Raw genomic sequence first — 18436 nt, 5'->3', positions numbered from 1 at the left:
GAACGCGGCATGCAGAATGGATATAGCGAGTGCTTGGCAGTCGGGAGGGTTGCCCCCGCGAGCCCAGGGATAAGGACTCTGACAGTCTATCAGACAGGGGTTAAGATGCTGGGGGGCCCACATCCCACATCGGAGGGTCTGAGTCCCTGCTCCACTTCCCATCCAGCTTCCTGCTGATGTGCGAATGGGGAGGCAGCAGCGAGGGCTCCGCTGCTCACTCGGGGACTCAGGTGGCGTTCCTGGTTCCGGCTTCAGCTTGGCCCAGCCCTGGCTGTTGGCTTTTGGGGAGTGAACCAGCAAATGGGAGCCAGCCCTTTCTGTCTGCCCTTCCTAAGAAGTAAATGAGAAAATCTACTCGCAACACTTAGACCTTTGAGAACAGACCATTCTGAAGGTTAGATTTGGAGTGAGGGGAGTTTCCCAGGCAGCCTGGGGCTGGGCTGCTGTGGAAGCCCTGGAACTGCCTGTCACGTCGGCTGTGATGAGGTGAGACTGGGCACATTCAGGGTGGTGTGGCACAGCCGAAGGGCCCTCTCTGACACGCACTCAGCCTGGGGCAGGACAAGGACCCCGGAACACGAGTTTCCCCGAGATTGCGCCTCTGTCTTTTCCACCTTCTATGATGGCACAGCGGAGCCGAGCACCCGCGAGACCCGCTGAGTGACGGCCGCCTTGGAGGAGGGGACGTGGTCACGTGGTGGGCTCCCAGGAAGTCCATACCGAGGGACTTTGGGGGTCAGAACCTTCGCATCTCAGGAGCCCGCTCAGGCCACAGGCCCAGGCTTCCGCCCAAGCCCTGAGGCTGACCTGTGATTTGAACTTGACAGCACCGTGTTTTCTAACCGCATCCACGTAGAGTGTGTGTGTGGAAGCTAAACACGCGGTTCTCATTTAGCCGGATTTGAAAGCAGCTTTCGCTACAGCCGGCACTGCCTTGACGGCCTTTGCTCCCCAGGCTTCAGTGACACTCATTACCTTGGTTTCCCTCCCGTTTCTTTTCCCTCTTTGTCCAGGTTCTCCCTCTCCACTGGTCCTAGACGCTGGAGTGTTGCAGGGGATAGAGCATGGCTTTAAAAATGTGTTAGGACTTCTGACCCTCGCCAGGGCTTTGGTTGAAGGGACGTTGTTTTTGATCCCGTAAGCACGGGTCCTTCGGATGAGTCCATGACTGCTCAGCCAATCTTTCCCCGAGCTGCCCAGACCTCTGCGTTAGTACCCGTCTCAACCGAGGGAAGGCAAAACCATCGCTCTGGAGCCACGAGGCTGGTGCTCGCCACCCAGGCTGAGATCTCTCCCTAGGAGGGGCGTTGGGGTCTCTGGTATGACCAGGAAGGCAGGTGTGACAGAAATAGGGGTCCCAGTTCCAGCTCAGGGGCTGGGGGAAAGAGCCCACTAAAGGCTTTCCTGAGACGCCTCTCACAGCCACACTATGGGAGAGGGGAGACTCGCATTTGAAAGAAGAGGAGAAAAGGCAGTCAGAGCTGCCCAGGCTACCCAGCGCTCATGGTCTGGGTGGTGGGGGCCCCCAGGAGGAGCCCCAGCCCCTTCGGTCCTGTTGGGGTAAAGGCGGCCTGGACCCTGACCCCAGAGGCCCCGGTGCTGGGGGCAGCCAACCCTCTGATGACCCTCGCCCCAAAGGGACAGGGCCATGGGGTCTTCTCTGGTGACGGAGATGTGGACATTCCTTCCGGAAGTGCCCTGCCTGGCCACGGCCATGGCACTTTGGAGACTCCTGGGCACCCTCAGGTCGGTAGGGCCACACAGCCGCTGCCAGCGCTGTACCCTCCTTCTTATCCCTTCTCTCTCATTGGGTCTCCTCCTGGTTTCCCCTGAAGCTGAGCGAGTGATGAAGATGCCTGGGCCCCCAGAGCCAGGAGATAGGGAGTTTCTGATGTGAGCACCCCGCCCAGGGCATCGTCCTGCCCCCTACACTGAGGGCGACACCCTCCACCACCAGGGGTTCGACATTTAGTGCCAGGATGTGTTGCTGTGGATTCGTTCTGAGAGGAGGAGTGTGGTGAGGGCAAGAGACATGGAGTCACCACACAGACCCCGGGAGTCGGGAGTTGGGTGAAGGCAGGCCTGAGGCGAGCAGCCTGCAGACTCTTTTATTTCAGTTGCTACAGCTGCTTATATAGCCAAGGTGGCCAATTGGGTTAAGGGGCGGTCTATGTCCTAACCAATCACAGCCCGTTGCCAGGCAGTTTCCAAAGCCATCCATTCACAGCCTGTTGCCAGGCAGGCTCCATTGCCAGCTGCCATCTTGGCATGGCCTTCTCATTCCACCACAAGGGTGTACAAGATGGGGGAGTGGGGTGAGCAAACACGGTGGGGTGGTGGAACAGGGCAGCCAGCTCTGTCTCACAGCACTGACCCAGTGCTGCATGAGCAAAAGACGGCATGAGGGAGAGCGGGTCCAGAGCCCCCACCCCCCATCATCACACAACCAACACAACACGCAGGACCAGCCATCCAAATCAAAGCTTTGAGGGACGGGTCTGCCCTGGAGCTGCATCCCATTAACTGCAGAGCACAAAACCTCACACCTTTACATAGACACGACTCGAGTCTGGCATCGCTTTATGACCCGGCAACGTCTTCTGCACCATGTAAATGAACTCCAACAGTCACCGTCTTTCCCAATTGAGAGCATTATCATTTGAGAGTTCCAGGGATCCAGATAGAAGCCCCAAGGTCAAAAGACAGTTCACAGCCTTAAACCTGAAGAACTATTAGAGAGGAAGCCACCTGGTCAAAGGAAATGTAATAATCCACTTAGCCCGACTATCTCCACGAAAGCTACTGGCCAGATCTAATCAGAGTTGTGGTAATCAATCAAAAATATCGATAATACTAATTTCTTTAAGACTCAGTTCTCCTAAGCAATGGAAAATCAGATAGTCCTATTGTCCAGAGCTGAAGAAAGAAAAATCAACACAACGTAAAGCGCAGAGAAGGGAGAAAGTTGTTCATCAAGTCGGAGAGGGTCAATGGCTGAGGGCCTCGCTCCTGGGAGCCAAGTGGGGAAGCCTTCCCCTTCCTGACGGAGAGGATGGGTGAGGAAGGGCAGGAAGCAGCGGAAACCAGGAGGGCAGACGCTTCCCCGAAAGGAAACCGAGGCAGAACAGCGCCAACATCCTCCGTGCCAAAAGGCGGAGGGCAACTCGTCAAGTCTGCCCCGAAGCCTGCGCGCTCTGTCTATGGCCAGCACCTGCGCTAACGGCACGTAACCGGCTGGGAGTCCCCGTGTTTCCAGTTTGTTGGTTGACTGTGAGGGAGAACGGGAATCTTGAGAAGAGAGAGAAAGGCAGTGAAGAGATCCCTCCACTCGTCTGCCGGCATCCTGGGTGGGCCCCGGGGGTTGCCGGCATCCGCGGTTATCACCGCTGTTTTCTCTGCCGGTTCTCATCTGTGTCCAGGATGAGTAAGCAGCACGGACAAGGAGGGTGCACGCAGCACAAAACGAAAAGGAGGGGAAAACTCGGCAGCACCGAGAGGGGTCCCAAGGGAAGCAAAGCCAAAGACTCCCAGCGGCACCCAGAGGGGTCCCTGCAGGAGGGGGCATCAAGGCTGACTGTAAAACAGGAAGCGCTCCTGATTGGCTGGTCCCTGGACAGCTTGATTGGTTCATGGGCTGATGGTTCCAATCAAGACTCCACAGAACACACGGGAAACTCCCCCAAGACCAGGGTTCCCATGACCTGGATCAATTACCCCAGGAAACCTTGATGAAAAGGACCGGCTTGGGACATCAGCATGCCTCAAGGAAGCGGCTTTCTAGAGTCTTCTTCCCTCCAGGTAGTGGGGGGGGGGCTGGCCCCTGTCTGCCGTGCAGGAGTCTGCTTCCCCATCAGTGTGAACAATGTGTGGGCTGTCGAGGGGATGAACCAGGCAGGTGAGTGGTCAAGTGTCCCGCCGGTGCCTGGTGTCCACGGTAACCAGTGTCATGGTAGCCGACAGGCCCACCCACTGAGCTGGCTTGCCCAGAGCCCTGTCCTGTAACAGCTCCACTCTGGACCTGTGAACCCATATAAGCAACTGGGGCGCAGGGGGAGATGCGGCTGCTGGTGGCTGTGACTGCTTGGGAACGGGTGTGGGCACGTGGATACGCAGACACGGCTATTGGTGGCCATACATGGGTGCGTGTGGCCGTACATGCATGTGTGTGGCTGTACATGGCTGCATGGCCATCCGTGGACTATGAAGCTGCTTGCCAGGGCCCAAAGCTCCGAGCCTACAGGAGTATTTGGCCCACTGGACAGGTCACTGAGGCCTTGCAAAGATCCAGCTCAGCAGGGGGTTTCCAGGAGGACGGTCAGGCTCCACGAGAGCGGCGACCAGACCGAGGAGGTGAGCTTCCAGGCCCCGCCTCCGTGGCCAGCGCGGTCTCCTGTTGCCTCAGGTTCAACAGGTGTCCCTGCCACGTCACCTTTGCCTGTGGCCCCTGTGTGAGTCACAAGGATCTTTGCCCTGGTCAAGGTCCATCTCTGAGAGGAGGTGTAGGGATCCTGAACACAAGTGCTCACTCCGTCAGTCGGCCTACAACCTCCATCATCACGCCCACGTGACACGGGAAGTGGGCCTGGAATTCAGACCCGGGTGTCAGTGCCCACGTGACACGGGAAGTGGGACTGGAATTCAGACCCGGGCGGGAAGTGGACCTGGAATTGAGACCCGGGTGTCGGTGCCCACGTGACGCGGGAAGTGGATCTGGAATTCAGACCCGGGTGTCGGTGCCCACGTGACACGGGAAGTGGATCTGGAATTCAGACCCAGGCAGATCAGACGCCGGCTCCCACACTCCCAGTTCAGAAGAATTTTTCCTGAGAAGCTGGGAGTTCAGCTCGCAGAGAACTGGGGACCGGAGACGTCGCTCCTGCTCACCTTATCTCTGCATCAAATCTCCCACCGGAATAGGCCCTGTCCTTCATCAAGGTTCTTGGAGGGCTCAGCTTCCAGTCAGAGGAATCTCGCTCCAGGAAATGAGGCGACCCGAGACTCCTGTTTTTCTCTCTCTCTGCCTCGCCCCGGCACCATCGTGGGGCACCGCCCACTTTCCATATCCCCGGGCACGGAGATAATCTCCCCAGGGGCCAGTAGCGTGCTTCATACCAGGTCAACCCGGGAAACCTCACGCAGCCCGGCAATTTGCATTATCAAATTCCAGGATATGAAATAGAGACCCGCGGCGCAGGTGGAGGCATCAGGTGAGCGCGGCCCGCCCCACCCACTCAGCCACGCCCCTGCACCCCGCCCCGCCCACTCCTCCGAAGCCTCCCCGCTCCTGCCACGCCCCTGCAGCCCCGCCCCGGACCGGCCACGCCCCCTGTAGCCCCCGCCCCGCTCTGACGTACGCCCGACGCCCATGAGTCCCGCCCCGCCGGGTCCCCGCCCCCTCGACCGTCGCCCTGCACCTTATTGGCCCCGGCCCGTCTAGGTCCCGCCCCCTCCGCTCGTCCCGCTCGTCCCAAGATGGCGGTGGTGGCGTGTGGACTGGGGCTGGGGCCGCAGGTGAGTGGGCGACGCGGCGCCTGCAGGCCTGGACGAGGGGTCGGGGTCCCGGTGTCCGAGTCCTGCTCTCTCTGCACAGGTGCTGTCCTGGAGCCGGGAGCTGCCTTACGTTTGGCGCGCTCTGCACACCTCGGCGGCCTGCGCCAAGGTGAGCGCGGCCGGGTCGGGGTCGGGAGGCAGGCGTGGGGTGCAGGGCGGGGCCGGGGGTCTGGGGGCGCGGCCACCTGAACCTGAACCCGCTCGCAGAACCGGGCGGCCCGAGTCCGCGTGAGCAAGGGGGACAAGCCGGTGAGCTACGAGGAGGCGCACGCGCCGCACCACATCGCGCACCGCAAGGGCTGGCTGTCGCTGCACACAGGTGAGCGCGACCTCGCGCGTGTCCGGGGTCCCCTGGGCGGGGAGCAGCTCGGGCAGCCACGGGCGTGGGGGCCCCGGGGCCCTGCCCACTCTGATTCCGCGTCCGAGCACCGCTCAAGGTCACGGGCGCCTGTTCCCAGCCCGGGGGGAACTGGGTTTTCCCGCTCGGTGTGACGTCACTGTTTCAAGTGGCCCCGTAGCGCCTGCTGTTCCAGAACGTTAAGGCCGGCCCGGGGCTTGGAGACAGCGCGCGTGAGGCCGGCTTTGCTGGGGCCGCGGACCGAGCTCCGTGAAGGGGTCAGCCGTGTCCGGTAGGGACCAGATGGCCGCTGGAAGCCGGCCCTGCCGGAGCTGCCCCCAGGAGCGGAGGGTCAGTGGGCAGTCAGGCCCTGTTCCTGACCCTCGCTCTCCGTGGTTCTGGGGCCTGGTGCAGTGTGGGACTCGGAACAGAGGCTGTGCGCGCCGTGCGGGGTCCAGGCCCTCCCTGAGCGCCCGCGGCTGTGGCTGACGGCAGCCAGCGGCGTGCAGCGACGGGCAGTAGCTGGTGTCGTCTCTTTGGCCGGCGGATGACCAGTGCCTCCGTGCGGCAGCCACGGACACGGAGGGGACCCGGATGTGGAGCCGGCACCTGCGCCTCGTGCCCTGGCCCAGGCTTCAGTCTTGCTTTGTACTACCGGAGTGCTTCCCAGGGCTGGCCAGGGGGTTCGTGGGGCCGTGGAGTAGAGCTTATTCCAGCAGGAGGAGGCAGGGGCGGGTGGGACTCGGGTTCCCGGGCCGGGCCGGGCCGGGCTGACTGCGCGGTGCCTTCTCAGGGAGCCTGCACGGGGAGGAGCACGCGGCCGAGCGCACCGTGGAGGACTTCTTCCTTCGCAAGTTCATGCAGGGCACCTTCCCCGGCTGCCTGGCCGACCAGCTAGTCCTGAAGCGCCGGGCCAACCAGGTGGAGATCTGCGCCCTGGTCCTGCGGCAGCTGCCCGCGCACAAGTTCTACTTCCTTGTGGGCTACAGCGAGACGCTGCTGTCCCACTTCTGCAAGTGTCCCGTGCGGCTGCACCTGCAGACTGTGCCCTCGAAGGTTGTGTATAAGTACATCTAGGCCACGGCCACACAGGCTGAACCTGACGCGGTCTAAGTGCATCTAGGCCATGGCCTGCACACGCTGAGCCTGCCACGGACAGGGACGGGGTGGGGGTGTGGCAGAATGGGGGGCACCGTGCCCCCACCCCCACCGGGCACCGAGCCGTCCTGACGGCTGTGGACGGAGGCCGGCGAGTGGGGTGCTGTGTGCACAGCGCTAAGCTGCTGTTTGTGACATCTCGCCCGTGCCGGAGCCTGGTCCGGTGCTGGCCCTGCCGCGCATCCTGGCGTCCTGCTCACGCACAGCCCGGGCCAGGTGACGGCTCAGGCACTTGAGTTCCTGCCGCTCGCGGGAGACCTGGATCGAGTTTCAGGCTGCTGGCCTCGGCTTGGGTCAGCCCTGGCTGTTGTGGCCATTTGGGGAGTGACCTCTTTGTCTGTCTGTGCCTTTTAAATAAATAAATAAATAAGTCAATATAAGATTGAAAAATAGACTAAAGTCAATTCTGTTTCTGCACGTACGCAATGAGGAATCCAAAAACGGAATTAAGGGAGCCCCTCTAAGTTACGATGGCATCGAGGGGAAATGCTGGAGTGACTAACACCAGCACAGGCCTCCTCACTGCCCTCTGGGAAGAGCTGGCGGGGGCCCTGGGTCTCCCCAGGCTCTGAGGGCTGCATTTCTGGGGCGGGACGGGGGTCCTGGTCTTGTCCTTTGTGCTGGTGGAGAGGAGCCCAGGGTGAGGTCTGCCAGCCCCCTGTTGCTGTCTCATTGTTCTGGATAAAAGGCTGGCCCCCAAGAGTCCCCTCCGAAGCCTGCACGTAAGGGACCCCCAGGACCGACCAGGAGCTGGAGGTGCACACCGGGGACCTGGGAGCCTGAGAAGATGGCAGACGGGCCCCTGGCAGGATCCGGCTGAGTGCGCTGATCTGAGGTCGCCGAGAGGCAGGCTCGGGGTCAGAGAGGGGTCTGCCAAGGCAGGGCCCCTGTGAGGACACGAGGAGACTCAGGCCGCCATAGCCCGGTCACCCACTCCACACACACACACATACCAGACACACAGACTCAGGCTGTCATAGCCTGGTCACCCACTCCACACACACACACACACACACACACACACACACACATGTACCCACACCACACACACTCATACAGCTGCACCCATTCTACACACACCCATAAACACACACAGACTCAGGCCTATCATCCCCCTGGTAACCCACTACAAACACACACCTCCACTCAACCCCCCTACACCCACTCCACACACACAGAGGCCTGTCATCCCCCTGGTCTTCCACTCCACACACACACACACCTCCATACATACACACCAACTCCACACACACCCATATACCTACACCCACTCCACACATACTATACACACACCTACCTAGTCCACACACACTCCACACACACACAGGCCTGCCATAGCCCCTGGTCACCTACTGCGTGGGTACACACACCCACACCCACACCCAGTCCACACACTCCACATACAACCAGCACTCCACATACACACACTCAGTGCACATACATGGTTACCCACTCACTCCACATACATGCACGCACCACACACTCACTCCACACACACGCACACAGGCTGTCACCCCCCTGGTCAGCCACTACACACATACACACACAGGCCTGTCATAGCCCCTGGTCACCTACTGCATGTGCACACACACACACCCAGTCCACACACACTCCACATACACACACTCAGTGCACATACATGGTTACCCACTCACTCCACACACATGCACACAGGCTGCCACCCCCCTGGTCAACCACTACACACACTGACACACACATACACAGGCCTGTCATCTCCCTGGCCACCCACTCCACACACACACACTCCACACACACACACCACACACACACCACACCCACTCCACACACACACACCACACCCACTCCACACAACCACACCCACTCCACACACACACACAAACACTCACACACATACACAGACTCAGGCCGTCACAGCCCCGGTCACCCATTCCACACACACACCTCCACTCAACCCCCCACTCCCACGCCACACACAGAGGCCTGTCATCCCCCCCCCCCCCGCACCCTTCCAGCACGGTCAGGCCTCCCGTTTGGTTGCAGAGGCACAGTGGGAACGGTGTGGATCGCTCTGTCTTGCTCTGCTTTCAAATACAGAAATCTTCTCTACAACAGTGAGGCTGGGGCCGGTGCAGTGGCAGAGTGGGTTAAGCCACGGCCTGTGACAGCATCCTGCAGGAGCCGAGCTGCCCCCTGCCAGCCCAGCCCCCGCCAGCGCGCTGGGGGAGCAGTGGGGGAGGGGAGACCCAGGGCCCAGCCCCCACCAGTGCTCTGGGGAAGCAGTGTGTGGGGGGGAGACCCAGGGCCCAGCCCCCCCCCCCCCCCGTCGGAGCTCTGGGGGAGCAGTGGGGGAGGGGAGACCCAGGGCCCAGCCCCCACCAGTGCTCTGGGGGAGCAGTGGGGGAGGGGAGACCCAGAACAAGCTCCTGGCTCCTGCCTTTGGCCTGGCTCCGCCCTGGCCGTTGTGGCCATTTGAGGAGTGAACCAGCGGATGGACGATCTGTTACTCTTTCAAATAATACATTTTCTTTCAAAGGAGGAGAAAATAAGATGCTCAGGTCTGTGACAGCTGCGCCCGCCGTCCCCGCAGAGGGTTTTCCGGCCTCTGGGATCAGCGCCCAGCTGCTGGCGCACACCTGCCCGGGCCCGCCGCGCCCCGCTTCTGTGGCGTGCACTGGAGTGCAGCTTCCTCCCCGGGCACAGGAACTGAAGCCCCTGCACGCTGCCCGCCGTCTGCTGCGTGAGGACTTCTACAGGAAGCAGGGCAAGTCCGGCCCCGGCAAGTCTCCGGAACCCTGCAGACTTCGGCAAGACCGGCTGCTCGGCCTGCAGCCCACGTCCTGCTCTGGCGCTGGGGAGGCGGACAGTGGAAGGTGGCCGAGTACTGGGGCCCCCGCCACCCACGCGAGACAAGCGTGGACTTCCTGGCTCCTGCCTAGCCCAGCCTGGCCCAGCCCTGGCTGCTGTGGCCACCTGGGGAGCCCACTGGACCACGTCCATCTCTTCTCTGGATGATGGCGCTTTGATGTGCAGAGTGGCCTTGACCAGCCCGTTTCTGCAAGGTCATGGGCACAGAGCCGTGCCCGCTAGGGAGAGTTGGCATGACTGCAGGAAGGAAAACAGACACTCTTCCCACTCCCGTGTTCACATTCAGGTGTGACACGCGGCCAGTTCAGCGGCATAGACAGAGGACACTCCGTAGACAGCACTTAAGGGTTTGACACACATTTATTTCTTTTGCATCTAAGCTGAACCAAACAGAGATCGTACGAAACAGTACAGTGTGTGGCAGCCCCTGACCACCTGGCCGCTTTGCTGCCGGGGGTGCCGAGTCCCGTGAGTTGGGGTCACGTTGGCGAGAGCGGGCAGCTGAGGTGGTGGTGGACGGGCCAGGGGAAGTGGACAAGGCCCGTCACCCTCAGCCCAGCCGCATCAACAGCACATTCAGTTGATAATGACAGGCCAAGCAGAGCCCCCCACCCCCAAGAAAAGGTAACCAAGGCAACCAGCAGGTGTCCCGGAGGAGCTGCTGTTCTCACGGGTCCAAACGCGCAGGTGCCTAGCCTTGCTCCCGAGAGACTGGGACCCCAAGCCGGCCACTTCCATGTCCAGCAGCTGCTACATTTGTCAGGCTTAACCCCAACTCTGAAATGGTGCTTTTTTTTTTTTTTTTTTTTTTTTTTTTTTTTTTTTTTACAGATTTTACACACGCTCATAATCACAAGACTTACAAAACCCGACACTGCAGCAAGTGTGAGACTCGTGGGAGAGCCCTCCTCCGTGCAGCTCGCTGTGGAGAGGGAAGCTATGTACACGGAGCCGCCCTGCTCACAGGCACTGTCCGCTCCCTTCCCAGAACTTCCGCTCGCGTCCCTCTTTCTCCAAGCTGACAGCTTCGCCTGCCAACAGTCAGGAGGCACGAGGACCCGAGTCAGCAATGCAGGATGTGCGACAGGGATGAGGCCACCTGCGCAGTGCACCTGCCCGGGCGGAGGGCGGGGGGCCGGGGCGGAGGCGGAGGGGGCTTCCTGTTCCCTGCCCTCAGCCCCCAGATGCGGGAGGCTGGCCCGGTGTGCAGGGATTCTGTCAGCCGTGATCTGGGGAGTGTGTGCATGCGTGTGCGTGTGTGTGCGAGCATGTGTGCGTGCTTGTGTGTGCACGGATGTGTACATGTTTGTGCATGCGCAGGTGTACATGCATCCACATGTGTGCATACACGTATGTGCGCATGTGTGTGTGTCTCAGGGTGAACTCTCCCAGTCTGCGTGCGCCCAGCTCTGTGCCTCAGGCCGGGAAGGGGACCCCCCTCCAGCGCTTGCCTCTGCAGTCTCCCGGACCCCACCTCCCCCAGCAGATCCTCAGCTGGAATCCGAGACAGAAGCGCAGGCGGGTGGGCGTGTGCGGCCCCGCTGCAGGACTGCCGGCTTGTGCTTCCATGGGGACTGTGTGGGCTGCAGACTGGGAGGACCAGAGAGAAAACAAGAACCCGGGAAACCGCGCTCTCCGCTCCCCGCCCCTTCCCGGTTCAGCGCTGCCATCAGCCTTCTCCGGGCTGGGTTTATTTCCCCAGGATCCCCCTGAGCGTTCTATGGAAAACGTCTCTTCTTCTCGTTAATACTCATTTGATTTTAGGCGGCCAGCCTGCAGGTGCCCTGAAGTTTTAAGACGTCACAGAAAAGGTTCTTTCCAGCCCCCCGGTCTCTTTAGCAAATACTAAAGCCACAAGTGACGCCGTGGTCCTGGCTCAGTCACCGCGGTTAAAGTGACTTCTTCCAGATCTGCCTTAAAGGGAAACTGCATGCAGAAAGCCTGCTTTTCCGTTCACGTGCCGGAGGCGGCCCGTTTGTGATAAATTGTGCTTTATTGGTTTATCTGCTCGCTATGAGTATTTCACACATGAACTTGCTAAAGATGCTGTGATCTGGGCTTATGGTTCTGTTTCTCCAAATTGGACAGGTTTTTACGGAAATAGTTTTTTTCCAAATAACTCAAGACCCGTGTTTTTTAGTTGCTATTGGTGGGCAGCACTGCCCTCTGCTGGCCTCTTAGGCAAATAGCAAGTGGGTTTTTCACAGGAAGTCTGTTTTCAGTGTATTCATATTTATTGGCTTTTGATCTGAATTTTTAAAACTTTCTTAAAAATTTATGTACTTAATCCTTTTAGAATGAACTTGAAAGCCATTCTAAATTATCAACACTTTAACTTCTTAATTATATAGCTTTACAGAGAAAACTTTGAAAATTGATATATTATTTAAATTAAAAGCTAAATAAATATTTCTAATTGTTTTCATGTGCAATCAAATTGCTTCCACTTTTTATTTACATGAAAACATATCATAAAAATTTCATATTTGAGAAAGGTAGCTTGTAACTGTTTAAATAGGAGATGGAGAGACTTTAATAGACATTTTCAAAAATGCAAAATTTTGGTGACATTCATGAGAAAGGCAGAGTGCTGTGGGCGCACTAAACACCGTTCCTGTTCTCTACTAGAAGATGGAGAGGAGGAGTTGATACGAGAGCAAAATGCTTTTCTCTCCACAAATAAAAACTACTTTTCTGGATATCTTTTGCGTTTCGGGGCGATTCTAAGGAAGCTTGAAAACCTCAGTTTTCATGCACTTCAGGGCTGCCATGGCTTCATTTTTGACGTGCAAGGTAATAAGTTATTTGTAACGTGCTGCCTCCACGCTGAAACATGGACTAACCACTGCTATCTCCCATCCGTTACTGGCTCCTGAAAGTCGGCTAACTGTATCCACCCCATCTCCTCGGCAGGTGGATATCTGCAGAGGAAAACGAATGAGATTTTTTTCTACCACAAGAGGGCAGCAACAAGCTCAGAACTCTAACCGATTCTCTGAGCTTGGTGCTTTGCCCCGGGGAGGGAGGTGGGACAGGACGAGAATTCTGCAAACGTGGGTCACTGGATGTCTCACGAGGGGCACAGGCCTCTGACTGTGTCTGTTTCATGGTTTACAGCGGTCACAGTGCACCTGCCACTTAAACCTCACGGCCCGGGCGACTGACGGCCGTTCCTGAAAGGCACAGCGAGTCCACACGGGCATGTCGGCTAATCTGAGAGTCCGTCATCTTCCATCAGAGCGGAAAGGAGACATTCAGAAAGATTAAAATATATTTATTTTTATATTTTCTATGATTACGAAATTCTCTAGTCTCTCTTCAATATTCTAATAATCTTAAATCTTCCAAGGATAAAATAATCATCGCCACGGAAAAGCAGCCAAGTACTTAAAACTACAGCTATGGTCACTTTGTGATAAATATAATATAGAAACCATGAAGCAATGCACACGTTCAAGAGAGCTGGTTAATCTTATGTGGGATTTGTCCCTTCGCGCGAGTGTGTTGAATAATTTATCTTCATACCTTCACAGTCATTCCTGTACTACGAAATCCCTTTGGAGAAATGCAAAGAAGTGGGCTGGTTTCTCTCTTTCCTCGCAGAGTGTGCCCAGGCCAGGGCCGGGCCGGTGGGCTTAGGAGCCGGGCGTGTGCCGGGGCAGGCGGTAGTGCTCGGACTTGGAGTGTGGCCTCTTCTCCTGGGGGCTGGCGAACTTCCACTTGGAGGGGGCCAGCTTCAGCCGCTTCCTCCTCTTGTCCGCGCACCACACCTTTTCACAGTACTCCTCCACTCGCTGGAAGTTGCTGTAGCCGATCAGCTGCAGGAACTCCTTGTACCAGGGCCTGGCTCCCGGCGGGCCGCCGGCGTGCGCGGGGCAGGGCGCCCTGGCAGGCCCGCGCTCCCCGGGGTCCTTGCCGACCATGCGCTGCACCCGCTCCTCGGCCACCACCTCCAGGCTGATGCTCCGGATCGCGTGCACGAAGCCGTGCTCCACCGTCTGGCAGAAGTAGGTGCCCGCGTCGGATCTGTGCAGCCGCAGGAAGAGCAAGCCCAGGTCCACCTTGAGCACGCGGTCGTCCGCCTGCACCTGCGGGGACAGAGGAGTGAGGGGTGCTGGGGGCAGCCCGCCGCCCCGCCCCCTGCCTGCTCAGAGTCCTCGCCTTCCCTACCCTCACTCACACACAGGCGCTGAGAGACCCCACCAGTTGTGTGTGTGCATTGTGTGGTATGTCTTCTGTATGTGTGAGTGTGTTGCATGTGTTGTGTCATGTTTGTGTGTTGTCTCTGTGTTGCGTGTGTTGTGTCTATGTGTGGTGTGTCTGTGTGCCGTGTGAGTTGTATGTGTCGTGTCATGTGTGTTGTGTGTTTTGTGTGCTGTGCGTCTCTGTTGTGTGTTGTGTATGTGTGTGGTGTGTCTGTGCTGTGTGTTGTGTCATGTCATGTTTGTGTGTCTGTGGTGTGTGCTGTGAGTGTATGTGAGTGTGAGAGGGTGTGTTGTGTGTGTCGTGTCATGGTTGTACGTTGTCTGTGTGTGGTGTATGTGAGTGACTGTTGTGTGTGTTTTGTGTGCTGTGTAAGTGTATATGAGTGTGAGAGTGTATTGTCTGTTGTATATGTGTGTGGTGTGTCTGTGTGCTGTGTGTGCTGTGTGAGTGTATGTGAGTGTGTTGTCTGTTGGGTGTGCTGTGTATGTGTGTGGTGTGTCTGTGTGTGGTGTATGTGAGTGACTGTGTGAGTGTATGTGAGTGTGTTGTCTATTGTGTGTGCTGTGTGTGTGGTGTGTCTGTGTGTGGTGTATGTGAGTGACTGTGTGAGTGTGTTGTCTCTGTTGGGTGTGCTGTGTGTCTGTGTGTGTCCAGAGCTTACTGACATTGGAGGCCCTTTCACATCCGTGACCTTGGGCTGGTTCAGTGTGGGTGTTGTGTCTCCCTACTGAGGTCAGTTAATCATTACATTTCAGTGCAACACTCAAAGTTGTGAAATGAAGGTTTGTAACATTGATTATTTTTTTGTAAAGTTTTTTTTTTTTTTATCTATTTCAGAGGCAGAGTTACAGGTAGAGAGAGACAGAGAGAGGTCTTCCATCTGCTGGTTCACTCCCCAAATGGCTGCAACCCCCAAGACTGGGCCATTCCGAAGCCAGGAGCTTCTTCCAGGTCCCCTACGCGGGTGCAGGGGCCCGAGGACTTGGACCATCTTCTACTGCTGTCCCAGGCAACAGCAGAGAGCTGGATCAGAAGTGGAGCAGCCGGGACTGGAACCGGCGCCCATACGGGATGCCGGTGCTGCAGGCGGTGGGTTAACCCGCTGTGCCACAGCGCCGGCCCCCGTTACTTCTTCGCAGCTGGCTTTCAGTGGCCAGGTCAACACCTCCCTGGGTCCTGGCAGCCGTCGGGTCACAGCGCCCTTGCTCCCCATAGAACCTCGCTCTGCAGTCCTCGGCTGCTTCTGTCTTGCCCTTACACAAGTGAGCGCTCCGTCAATGAGTTCAGCGAGTGTCCGTTACATTTCTGGGAGGCTTCTGTTAGCAGGGACTGAGAAATAAACAAGCAACTTCCAGACTCCACTCCAGTGTGTGGCCCATGGACTATGCACACCTCGAAGGAAAAAAAATGACCTAGACATCTGTATCTGCAGCCTTCCCTGAACGAATCGATCGCTCCAGCTTAGCTGGGCCAGGCGCCTTCCGTGGCCAGCGTGGGCCACCGAGGCTTTCACCAGGCGCTGTCTTCTCCACCTGCAGCCCAGGCTCCTGGGCACAGAGACGGCACGGAGTCCGCCACTTCCACCCAGCATTCTTCCAGCAGTCCCTGCACACGCGGGGTTTCTTGCTGAAAATGGCTTTCACATTCTTTTTTTTTTTTTGAGTCTTTTTTTGACAGGCAGAGTGGACAGTGAGAGAGAGAGAGACGGAGAGAAAGGTCTTCCTTTGCTGTTCGTTCACCCTCCAATGGCCGCCGCGGCCGGTGCACCGTGCTGATCCGATGGCAGGAGCCAGGTGCTTCTCCTGGTCTCCCATGGGGTGCAGGGCCCAAGCACCTGGGCCATCCTCCACTGCACTCCCTGGCCACAGCAGAGAGCTGGCCTGGAAGAGGGGCAACCGGGACAGAATCCGGCGCCCCAACCGGGACTAGAACCCGGTGTGCCGGCGCTGCAGGCAGAGGATTAGCCTAGTGAGCCGTGGCGCCGGCCGGCTTTCACATTCTTAACTGTGATGATGGGTTCAGCATGTTCCCTAATGTCAAGCAGCAACAGAAAACAGTATTTGAAGGAGTTGGTCTGCACATCTGGCAGCCAGTGAGGGAGAAGTGGTGGCTTCCTGCTGTATCCCACGCGGTTCTACCCTCTTCGCAGGAACAGCACAGACACAGGCTTGAATCAGCTTAATGTAGAATAGATTTAAAATGAAATTGGTTTGGGTGGAGAAGTAAAGACCAACAATGTATTGACTTGTTTATCTGGCCTGCTTTCAATCTCAAAAATACGTGCTCGCCTTAAAGGAAACATAACTAACATGGCAGCATACAAATAAAATTCTTTAATGAAAACACTTTGCAGTGTGAACCTCATGTTGGATAGAGTTCGTTAACCAGGAGCTGGTGCTGTCACATAGCTGGCTAAGCCACCGCCCATGATGCTGGCATCACATAAGGGCACCAGTTTGAGTCCCGGTTGCTCCATTTCCGATCCAGCTCCCTGCTAATGCGCCTAGGAAGGCAGCGGAGGATGGCCCAAGTCCTTGGGCCCCTGCACCTGCGTGGGAGACCCGGAAGAAGCTCCTGGCTTCGGATTGGCCCAGCTCCTGTTGTTATGGCCATTTGGGGAATGAACCAGCAGATGGAAGACTCTCTCTCTCTCTGCCTCTCTTCTCTCTCTGTGTAACTGCCTTTCAAATTGGTAGATAAATCTTAAAAAAAAAAAAAAAAAAACAGCAAAAAATTCAGTAGAGTAATGAACTAAATTGCACGGTGAAGTTTCAGGAAAGCTGATTGGAAACAGCGACAGCAGCTTAAGGGGAATGTTTGATGGGGTTTCCAGCCGGGAAGGTCGGAGTGGAGGGACCCAGGGTCTGAGGAGGAGCGGGAGGACACCGCTGCAGCACGGGGGCACCTGTCCACCTGCTGTCAGTGCACTGCAGTCACAGCCACGTTTCCCGAAACCAGAGAGGAAGCGAGCCCAACTCCCAGATCCGGGGCCGGCCGCGGCTCACTAGGCTAATCCTCCACCTAGCGGCGCCGGCACACCGGGTTCTAGTCCCGGTCGGGGCGCCGGATTCTGTCCCGGTTGCCCCTCTTCCAGGCCAGCTCTCTGCTGTGGCCCGGGAGTGCAGTGGAGGATGGCCCAGGTGCTTGGGCCCTGCACCCCATGGGAGACCAGGAGAAGCACCTGGCTCCTGGCTTCAGATCGGCGCAGTGCACTGGCCGTAGCGGCCATTTGGGGGGTGAACCAACAGAAAAGGAAGACCTTTCTCTCTCTCTCTCTCTCTCTCTCCCTCCCTCCCTCCCTCCCTCCCTCTCTCTCTCTCTCTCTCTCTCCCTGTCCAGGCTCAGCTCTCCCTGTTCTCCAGAACATTTGTTCTGTGAACGCAGGACATGGCAGGGGCTCAATCAACCCGTCTGAAGTGACAAAACATTCCTGCAGTTAAAAATCCACGAGTACAAGGACGAGCCCTCGAGTCTGGTAGCTGCCTGGGCTCACACGACAATGTACCACGACCGAGACCCTGAAGCCCTTTCACAACGGGCCCAGAGAGGAAGCCTGGAAAGCCACTGGGGGAAAGGGAGCTTCATAATGCTCATGTTGGATAACAACGACTCATCTAACTCAGGGCACCGACTTGGCTTATGCCTAGAGTGGGCTCCGTTCAAATTCCGGGCAGGGGACGAGTGTTTGGAGTAGTGATTCAGACACCACGCGGGATGCCTGCATCCCAGATCGGATCACCAGGGTTCAGGGCCCAGCTCCCACTGCTGATGTCGGCTCCCTGTTAATACAGCCCCTGGGAGGTAGTGAGTGACAGCTCAAGTACTTGGGTCTCTACCACCCTCGTGGGAGACCCAGATGAAGTTCTGGGTGCCTGGCTTCAGCCTGGTTCAGCGCCAGCTAGTGCAGGCATTTTGGGAGTGAACCAACAGATGGAAAGTTTGTGTCTTTCAAATAAATAAATAAAATTACTAAAATAAAAACACTTGAATTATGCGCAGGCTCTTGGACTTGGGAACATGAGGAGTCATGCCTTTGTCCCCAGAGCTGCAGTCGCCTAAATTCTGATGAGGAAAAATCCATGCGGTCAGATCCCGCTGACCTTTTGCAGAAATCAGATTCTAGTTCTGCTGTGAACAGTTTCCCGTTTGCTCCGTGTCCCTATGTGTCTGCAGCAGTAGCAGGACTTCCGGTTTCAGAAGGTTTTGTGGTTTAGGAGAAACATTGTAGATACCTGGACCTGAATCCGCCTTGCTCCCCGTGAGCAAGCTGGAGAGTTACTAAGCACTGGGTTCTCAGTGACTTCTTTCCTAAGCCACGCACTTACGGTACAATCGGTT

The 18436-nt window shown here is 57.4% G+C and overlaps 2 protein-coding genes across 2 annotated transcripts in view; one reads left to right on the top strand and one right to left on the bottom strand.

The window, feature by feature from the left end:
* Positions 1-5466: 5466 nt before the first annotated feature.
* On the top strand, positions 5467-7435 carry MRPS24 (mitochondrial ribosomal protein S24). The gene is made up of 4 exons (XM_070059877.2): positions 5467-5511; positions 5591-5659; positions 5758-5869; positions 6681-7435. The coding sequence occupies exons 1-4, from the start codon at positions 5473-5475 to the stop codon at positions 6962-6964; spliced, it is 504 nt and encodes a 167-aa protein (XP_069915978.1). The 5' UTR covers positions 5467-5472; the 3' UTR covers positions 6965-7435.
* Positions 7436-10272: 2837 nt separating this feature from the next.
* SEMA3E (semaphorin 3E) overlaps positions 10273-18436 on the bottom strand; it is a 249216-nt gene continuing 241052 nt past the window's right edge. The window contains exon 17 of the mRNA XM_051853020.3: positions 10273-13980. Within this exon, the coding sequence (XP_051708980.2) occupies positions 13528-13980 (453 nt within the window). The 3' untranslated portion in view covers positions 10273-13527. The remainder of the gene's footprint in view (positions 13981-18436) is intronic.

Source organism: Oryctolagus cuniculus, chromosome 16 (assembly GCF_051225735.1).
Source record: "Oryctolagus cuniculus isolate XC-2025 breed Fujian yellow rabbit chromosome 16, ASM5122573v1, whole genome shotgun sequence".
Taxonomy (NCBI): domain Eukaryota; kingdom Metazoa; phylum Chordata; class Mammalia; order Lagomorpha; family Leporidae; genus Oryctolagus; species Oryctolagus cuniculus.
The sequence above is the reverse complement of the archived record's forward strand: the minus strand, read 5'-3'. Positions and strand labels throughout refer to the sequence as shown.